General features: G+C 63.5%; 4 protein-coding genes across 6 annotated transcripts in view; 1 reads left to right on the top strand and 3 right to left on the bottom strand.

Moving 5' to 3' along the window:
• H696_02341 (hypothetical protein) overlaps window positions 1-1184 on the top strand; it is a 1825-nt gene extending 641 nt beyond the window's left edge. Inside the window, exon 4 of the mRNA XM_009496241.1 lies at window positions 44-1184. Coding sequence (XP_009494516.1) covers window positions 44-883 — 840 coding nt within the window. The 3' untranslated portion in view covers window positions 884-1184. The remainder of the gene's footprint in view (window positions 1-43) is intronic.
• Window positions 1185-1345: 161 nt separating this feature from the next.
• On the bottom strand, window positions 1346-2333 carry H696_02340. 2 transcript variants are annotated; one of them, XM_009496240.1, is made up of 3 exons: window positions 2136-2333; window positions 1883-1974; window positions 1346-1747 (listed from the first exon to the last, which is right to left on the bottom strand). In XM_009496240.1, the coding sequence occupies exons 1-3, from the start codon at window positions 2272-2274 to the stop codon at window positions 1421-1423; spliced, it is 558 nt and encodes a 185-aa protein (XP_009494515.1). In that variant the 5' UTR covers window positions 2275-2333; the 3' UTR covers window positions 1346-1420. The 2 variants fall into 2 exon arrangements, with proteins under 2 accessions (XP_009494515.1, XP_009494514.1); XM_009496239.1 differs by lacking the exon at window positions 2136-2333 and having other exon boundaries at window positions 1883-2103.
• Window positions 2334-2759: 426 nt separating this feature from the next.
• On the bottom strand, window positions 2760-4870 carry H696_02339 (20S proteasome subunit beta 2). The gene is made up of 5 exons (XM_009496238.1): window positions 4633-4870; window positions 4412-4493; window positions 4028-4266; window positions 3500-3876; window positions 2760-3239 (listed from the first exon to the last, which is right to left on the bottom strand). The coding sequence occupies exons 1-5, from the start codon at window positions 4704-4706 to the stop codon at window positions 3100-3102; spliced, it is 912 nt and encodes a 303-aa protein (XP_009494513.1). The 5' UTR covers window positions 4707-4870; the 3' UTR covers window positions 2760-3099.
• A 627-nt stretch (window positions 4871-5497) lies between these two features.
• On the bottom strand, window positions 5498-7216 carry H696_02338. Of its 2 annotated transcripts, XM_009496236.1 has the most exons (3): window positions 7194-7216; window positions 5812-6957; window positions 5498-5672 (listed from the first exon to the last, which is right to left on the bottom strand). In XM_009496236.1, the coding sequence occupies exons 2-3, from the start codon at window positions 6915-6917 to the stop codon at window positions 5597-5599; spliced, it is 1182 nt and encodes a 393-aa protein (XP_009494511.1). In that variant the 5' UTR covers window positions 6918-6957; window positions 7194-7216; the 3' UTR covers window positions 5498-5596. The 2 variants fall into 2 exon arrangements, with proteins under 2 accessions (XP_009494511.1, XP_009494512.1); XM_009496237.1 differs by lacking the exon at window positions 7194-7216 and having other exon boundaries at window positions 5812-6982.
• Between the last annotated feature and the right edge of the window lie 262 nt (window positions 7217-7478).

The following is a 7478-nucleotide window of genomic DNA, read 5'->3' as shown; positions in this document are numbered from 1 at the left end:
CGCCCCCCCGCCCCTGACCCATTGGCCCTCTCCCTGGCACCAGACCACCTCCGGCCTGATTGAGCTCTCCGAGGACCGCCAGAACGTCCGCCGCGTCAACGCCCTCCCCGATGCCGACTCCCTCAAGGACTCCATTTCCGCGGCCACCGTCTATGCCAAGGGCTTCTCCACCGAGGCCTCCCTCGATGAGATCCTCGAGTTCGCTGCGGCTTCCATCAGCGACATGACCGTCGCCGAGGGCGAGACTCGCCCCACCGTGGCCGTTGTCCGCATGCGTCGCAACCCCTCCACCAAGCAGTTCAAGGGGTCCGTCTACATCGAGTTCACCTCCCCGGCTGCCGCCGACCACTTCCTGGCCAAGACCCACACCTTCAAGGATGCCGAGCTGTCTACCATGACCCAGGCCGCGCACGTGGCCGAGAAGGCCAGCGAGCGCGCCACCAAGGGCTCCAAGCAGGCCGCCGCCGCCGCCGCCGAGGCCGTTGTCGTCCAGGAGGACTGCATCGTCCGCGTGACCGGCCTGCCGGAGTCTGCCACCCGCGAGTCTCTGCGCGAGCTCTTCGAGCCCCATGCTCCGGTGGCCTTCGTGGACTACACCCGTGGTGGCAGCGAGGCGCACATTCGTTTCTCCGAGTCCGGTGTGGCTGCTAAGGCCGTGGAGGCCCTGCTGGCCACCAACCCCAAGATCGATGACGCCACCCCGACCCTGGCTGTCCTGGTCGGCGAGGACAATGTCAACTACTGGACCGTCATCCACCAGCGCCAGCGCGACAAGCGCCACAGCGGCCATGGTGGCTTCAAGCGCGGTCGCGGTGGTGATGGTGGTCGCTTCGCCAAGAAGGCCAAGAAGGCCACCTCCGAGGACGGCGCCTCCGACGAGTAAGTGGAGCCAGGACCGTGGGGAGGGGCCTTGCCACTCGGGCCATGGTTGCGGGCCTTCGCCTCCGTGCACGTATCGCCGCCCGCCCACCGATGTATGCCCTTGGGGGTGTTCTTGCCCGCCGTTTCCTCCTCCTCCCCGCTCCTCCGCCGGCGAATTGCTCGCCCTTCTTAGGTTCCTTGTCTTTTCTTGCCACAGTTGAAGTCCCCCGCGGCGCGACCACCATCCGCACCTCCTCCTCTCCCTCAAGCAGAAGGAACGAAAAGGAGAGGGTCGATACTTCCCCTCCCCCCCTCCCCCCCCCCTCCCTCCCCTCCCTCCACAATGTTTTCTTACAATATACAAAGCCCTTTTTTTAGTAGCACCTTTCCATTTGGCCGTCTCCCTCACCTCATTTCCAACCAAGAAACAAGTGTGGCGCATTTTTGTATGTATTTTTGTCAGGCTTTTCCCCCTCTATTAGGGGGGGGGGGGGGGCGAGGGGGGGCAACAGGCACACGGGTCAACTCTTCGTGATGCCGCATAAAGCACACACGCATTCTACTTTTTGGGGGGAGTGTCGCGCTGAATCTTCTCCAGCAGCAGACCGATCTGATTGCTGAGCTTCGGCTGGCCGCCGCGGGTTTTCTTGGCATGAATGCTGCGTGCGCGCTCACGCTCGCGGATCTTCTCACTGCGAGCGGCCCGGCGCTCCTCGCGCTCAGTTAGCTCGCGCTCGCGCTGCTCCGCAACCTCTTGCTTCTTGGTCTCAGCAATCGCAATGTCCTTGTGGAAGCGCGACAGCTTCTGGTTCTTCTTCTTCTTCTTGCGCAGAGCATCACCCTCCTCGGCACTGGTCTTTTGGGGAGCTTCCACATGGGAGGTGGCCTATGGGAGGAGTGGTGGCGGTGGCGGTGGCGGTGGCGGTGGTGAGGCTGGAGTAGACACGAGATTGTCGCCACGGGAAGGGGCAAATGGGGGGGAGGGAAGACAGGCAGATGGTGCAGCACATTGCACACGCACACTATCGAACACGGCCGACTCGAACCAGTTCTCCGTCTCGGCGGACTTGATCTCCCTGGCGTACACGCGGCGCTGGCGGAACTTGTGCGCATCTGATGGCAATATCGACACCAGCGTCAGGTGCATCATTGGTCATCATGGGTCAGATGCCTGGCGTATGCCCGCGAGCAAGGGTACGAGAGAAGGAGGAGAGGGAAAGGGAAAAGGGAGCGCCAAATCACGAGGCGAGGCGAGGCTGATGCGCCAAACGAACCAGTAGACTCATGGTCGCGGCGGTAGGACGACTGGCCGAACTTGGCAAAGCGATCGAGACTGAGACTGGATGTGGGATGGCTCCGACGGGGAGCCGGGCCCCCGGCGCCGCCCCGAGACGGGCGCTTAGGAACAGTCATGATAGAGACGCCAAAGACGCAGGAGGCAGAGAAGGCGGAATGGGCGATGAAAGTGGGGGGGGGGGGGGGGGGGCGCAGTGGGGAGGGGGGGGGGCTCTGGGTTTGGGCAAGCAGTGCCCCCCCCGCACCCGCTGCACGAGTGGCGATCTGCCCCGCTTTCTCACACCCAGGCGGGCGTCTTCTCAAAATGGCTTGCCTGCATGGCGATTTGGATCACCTGATTGTCACCCACATGTACATAGATCACACCGCCGGTTCCTCTTTGTTGAGCCTGTCCCGATCGGCTAGTTGTCTACTTTTGCTTGGACGCCGTCATCCCACTCCTTCCCCCTCCCTTGTGCCTTGCTCCCCCCCTCCCCCCCCCCCCTCCCGGCTTGGACACGATGATCCTTCTCCTCCGCCTGTAGCTTCCCATGTATGTGCCGGGCCTCGGCATGTCGACTCACGTATGCATGAAAAAGCGCGCACACACACATGAGCTGAAGTATAGATGAATATGCTACACGTTTTTATTGGGAAGGGCGCACGTTGGCGCATACGTTCGTCCGCGCAAGGAGAAGGAGGAGAGGGGAGAGGGGGAGAGAAGGGCAGATAAATGGGAGGGTCTTTTCCGATTGCCCCACCCACAGAGAGAGATAGATAGAAAAGGGAGATATGGCCGCCTGTTTGTGGACATCTCGCGGTCGACACTCCAGGCACCCGAGGCGGCAGGAGAGGAGAGGTGCCCTCGCGCTGTTGTGGTGGCGGACATGATATGTGATGATGGGAGAGGAGCGCGATCACAACAGCGGCAGCGCCCGCGGGCGGAGGAACAAGGTCGAATAATTAGTTGATGTCCATCGGGACAGGTGCGCTGGCGGCAGGAGGGGCCGCATCATCGTCCTCGTTGTTCTCGAAGATGGTCCTCGAGATGGCGGTCACCTCGGCCAGCTGGCTGAAGGGCTTGACCTCCTTGGTAAGGACAGCTATGGCGCGTGGGGCAGCAAAGGAAGGGGAGGGTGTTAGTTTTGGAAGGAGGCTGATGGGGCGAATGGATGCCGGGCCTAGGGGCCATCTTTCGGCCGTCCTTTGCGCCGCCCGAAAGCAGGCATATCATGTCTCGAGAGTGGGCCACGCAGGGGGGGGGGGGGGGGGGGGGGGGTGGGGGGGGGGGGGGGGGGGGGGGGGGGGGGGGGGGGGGGGGGGGGGGGGGGGGGGGGGGGGGGAAGAGACTCGGCAGACGTACCAGTAGTGCCGGTGGGGTACTTGTAGTTGAGCACCGGGGCGGGCTTGGGGTTGGGGCAGTCGATGTTGCGCATGATCTTCACGGCCACGGTGCCATCCTCCTGGAGGTAGATGGCAGTCAAGTCGACATTCGAGCCGGACCCCAGATCGTGGAAGATACCGGCGCGAATGGAATCGCCCACCAGCTGGGCCGCCTCATCGAAGCTCATGTCCGGCTTCCAGCGCGACTCAAAGATGGACATGGCAGCCAGCGAGCCGGACCCCATGGTCACGTAGGGAAGGGTGTCGGTCGAGCCGTGGGGGGCCACCGTGTGCAGCCGGGGACCCGTGTGATCCACGCCACCGAGGACCAGGGCAGCCGAGACGTGGCCTTGGTAGCTGTTGATGTTGTCGTGTGAGTGGACGCAAATGGGGCGGGGGTGAGGAGAAAGGGGGATGGCAAGAGCCACGTCCCGTGCGATGGTGAGCCCCCCCCCCGGTGGCACCGCCATGTTGCAGTCATTTGCGAGAGGAAAAGCAGGAGGCGTACCGGAAGAGGTGCTGCTTGAGGAGGGTCAGAGCGTTGACCACGCGAGCCTTGCGGCCAGTCTTGAGCTCATGGAGTCGAAGCTTGGCCTCGACCATGCCGGTGACATTCTCCGTGTCGGCGGCCGTGCCGGCACCACAGCAGAAGATGTTCGACGAGATGCGGTGGATCTTCTCGCAGTTCTTGTCGGCCACGATCGAGCCGGAGGTGGAGCGAGTGTCGGCACCGAGCATGACACCGCCCTGGTGTTCGAAAAGAGGGCAAGAGACAGAGAAGGGCGAGGGGGGGGGGGGGGGGGGGGAGGCGGGGGAACGGCGTGGGTAAGCGATGGGTAAGGCAGGGGGAGAAGGGGGAGAAAGGAGAGGGACGGGGGGAGAAACCACATACCTTGAAGACAATGCCCGCAATGGTGGTACCGGTCTTGGTGGCGTTCGGGGCATCATAGCCCATCCGGGTGAGGAGGGCATTGCTGAGAGGAGGAGTGGCGGGAGGGAGAAAAGCGAGCTGTCAGCAGACTATTCTGCCTGGTGCACAGGGAGAGAGAGAGAGAGAGAAAAGGAGACCCCGAGCGGTGTCCCTGTGGAGGCGAGGGGCGTGGGTGCACTTACCGGTGAGTGTTCTCGAAGGTGAAGCCACCGTAGCTAGCCGGGGCGGGGAGGGGGGTGTTGTTGGCGTTCGACATGGCTGCTGGGCGGCGGATCCAAAAACAAAGGGGGAGTGGGGAGCTGGGCGTGGGGCGAGTGGCGAGGTGGGGACGAGGCGAAAAGAGCGCGGCACGGGCAAAGGGAGGATAGGGGGAGAGGGTGCGGAGGGAAGACTCTGTCTCAAGGGGGGGATGAGCGCCAGTCGCAGCGGGGGGTCTCTTTGAGGTCGAAAGGGGCCCTGGGCTTCCTTCCCTCCGGGGTCCGGGGCAGGGAGAGGGCCCGTCTAGCCGCTCGTCCTCAGCGACTCTGTGTGTCCATCCACGCCCGGGGTGTGGGTGTCTCTCTCTCTCTCTCTCTCTCTCTCTCTCTCTCTCGCTCTCCGCCGGCTGACTAGAAGAATCGACCTCGGTGCACAGGCTGGCGCCCGTCTTTGAGGAGCCGCGGCCGTCGAAGGCCGAGGGCGAGAGCCGTGGGGGAGGGGGGGGGGGGAGCATCGAACATCGTTTCGTCCCCCCGACGCAGGGGATGTCCGGCGATTGACACGCTAGCGGGCCGACTGCCGATTATTCCAGCAAGCCGCCCCTCGCGGCCAGCTCATGGAGACCCCACCTCGAGACTGCGCAATCACACCAGCGTCAGCGACGGGGGGCGGGCGCCAGGCTGGCCAAGTACCACTTGGGGTCGCGCAGACACTGCACCTGTCAGGCGCTCGACTGGCCACCGTTGTACCCCCCCTCCCCCCCCTCGGACCCTCAAGGATGGCGAAGGACACACCGGGCGCCGGACGCGAGACACGGGCGGGGCTGAGCCAAGTGTCCACGTGATGTACTGTTTCGGTTCTGGTATTGGTCTATTGTATTGCTGGAAAGGGTGGGCCTCGAATTGTGGCGCCCCTGTGTGTTTCTTTTTGTTTTTTCCCCCGTTTATCTCAAGCAATGTGCTGCAGGTAGCCCTGGCTGATGAGATGCTCCACGGCCGATCGGGGGAGGAAGTGATTGCTGTTCCTGTGGTGTGGTTGCCAGTGCGTGTGAAAGCAAGCACCACGGGCGGCCGGGCGCAGGGGGTCAATGAATCCGAAGGGAGGGCGCGGCGGAAAAGGAGGCGATGGCCAGGGAGGCTGGCTTGCCGGGGAGCTGCACGTACTCCGTCAGGTGGACCACGCCATCCTCGGTCTGGATCGATCCACAATCGCGCAGGACACGAACTTCCACAAAGAGCCCCTGAGGTGGGGCCTCGTGTGCCATGAGATCCAGGTCCAGCCAGCCGGTGTCATACTCATCAAGCTGGCCGCCACCCGGAGCCGAGCGCGCAGCGCCAATCGTGCCATATAGCCCGCCCAAATCACTCTCGGCGGCGGCCGCCTCCAAGTCTTCATCCAGCACAACCAGGCCGCCGGTGCGCATGTCCGCAAGTAGGGAGGCATATTGCCGCCAAAGGTCGAGCTCGGTGCGACTCAGTCGAGCGGCCAGGGCCGGCGGGGGGTTCGGCCGGCCGCCCATCTGCCAGCATGCTCGCAGGAGCAGCGACGCTCGGCTGCGGACGTATGCCGCCAGGCAGCGCTTGTTTCGGAAGATGGTCAGCACGTAGGCCACTCGACGGATGTCGTATGCCGACACGGCTGACTCATGTCGCGACCGGGGAAGGCGCTCGACCGCGGTTTCCTCATCACTATCACCGGGTTCCACGTGCTCCGGAATAATGCCGGAGGTGGTGCTGGGAGTGATGGACGCGGTACTTCTGATGGTGGTCGCAGTCGTCGTGTGAGGGCTCATGGTAGTTTGGGTCTCGGTGGTCGACATGTGGGTCTGACTATCAGCCACGCTGACTTGGGAGGGTGCTGCAAGTGGCTCGGACTCCGATCGCATGTCCGAGTGAGTGACATTGCCTTGGCTGACATCGCCCTGGTAGCCGGAGGCGGTTGTCCCCGACCGGAGGGAGGTCGCCGAGTGGGCGCTCCGCTGTGACACCCCAGTGACCGACGGCGAGGCCGAGTCCATGGCCGACTCGGCACCGGAAAATATCCCAGCCGCGGCCTGCTGCTTGAGCTCATGCACGCGAACCAGGTCTGCCTCGATCATACTGGCCAATGAGCGGCACTCCATGAGTACGGCTCGGATGCCAGCTTCATTGTACGCCGGCAAAATGGTTTCCAGAGTGGAGGAGCTGGCATGCGAGTGCGAGGCCATCAGCGTCGTCACGCGATGCATCTCGCGCACGAGCTTGACCGCCTCATCGCCAAAGTACGACATCTGGGCGGGGAGGAAGAGAGGGACGCCCAAACGCGTGCGCCTGTGTGCGTGCGTGCGTGCGTGCGTGCGTGCGTGCGTGCGGTTAGGGAGAGTGTGTATGTGCGCGCGTGGCGAGATGTGTGATCTCTTTTGCGCGTCCTCAGTACGCGTGGGTTCGGCAACGCGCCAGAAGAAGCGAAAAGACGAGAAGGGAAAGACGAGAAGGGAAAGACGAGAAGGGAAAGACGAGAAGGGAAGAAGGGGGCGGAGAGGAGCGGGGGGCAGGGCTGTGCATACTCTTGGCGGTGGAGCGTCGGCTCACTGTGGGCCCTGATGAATCCGCCTTACGCCCCTCCCTTCGCCCACCAGGTGAAATTCAAATATCAACGGTTGCCAAGTGCCAACGAAGGGATCAAGCCCGGGGCGTGTCTGGTCCGCTGCATTGGCTGTCCCTCTCTCGGGTGGATGCGGCCGCCCCTCCGCCCAGGTATGAGAGTGTGACGCGGACGGCGTTGTGACCGAAGGACGGGAGGAAGGATATGCGACGTTTCTGAGTATTGTACATTTGGGGTCTTGGGGGGG

The sequence above is a fragment of the Fonticula alba genome, assembly GCF_000388065.1.
Source record: "Fonticula alba strain ATCC 38817 unplaced genomic scaffold supercont2.3, whole genome shotgun sequence".
In the NCBI taxonomy this organism is placed as follows: domain Eukaryota; order Rotosphaerida; family Fonticulaceae; genus Fonticula; species Fonticula alba.
The sequence above is the reverse complement of the archived record's forward strand: the minus strand, read 5'-3'. Positions and strand labels throughout refer to the sequence as shown.

Coding starts and splice junctions, on each gene's coding strand:
- H696_02338 (XM_009496236.1), bottom strand. CDS start 6,917: ATGTCGTACTTTGGCGATGAGGCGGTCAAGCTCGTGCGCGAGATGCAT. Junction 5,673..5,811: donor GGCGTGGTCCACCTGACGGA/GTACGTGCAGCT, acceptor ACCACACCACAG/GAACAGCAATCACTTCCTCC.
- H696_02339 (XM_009496238.1), bottom strand. CDS start 4,706: ATGTCGAACGCCAACAACACCCCCCTCCCCGCCCCGGCTAGCTACGGT. Junction 4,267..4,411: donor TTGCGGGCATTGTCTTCAAG/GTATGTGGTTTC, acceptor TTCGAACACCAG/GGCGGTGTCATGCTCGGTGC. Junction 3,877..4,027: donor CTCAAGCAGCACCTCTTCCG/GTACGCCTCCTG, acceptor CAACATCAACAG/CTACCAAGGCCACGTCTCGG.
- H696_02340 (XM_009496240.1), bottom strand. CDS start 2,274: ATGACTGTTCCTAAGCGCCCGTCTCGGGGCGGCGCCGGGGGCCCGGCT. Junction 1,975..2,135: donor CCGCGACCATGAGTCTACTG/GTTCGTTTGGCG, acceptor TATTGCCATCAG/ATGCGCACAAGTTCCGCCAG. Junction 1,748..1,882: donor AGTCGGCCGTGTTCGATAGT/GTGCGTGTGCAA, acceptor CTCCTCCCATAG/GCCACCTCCCATGTGGAAGC.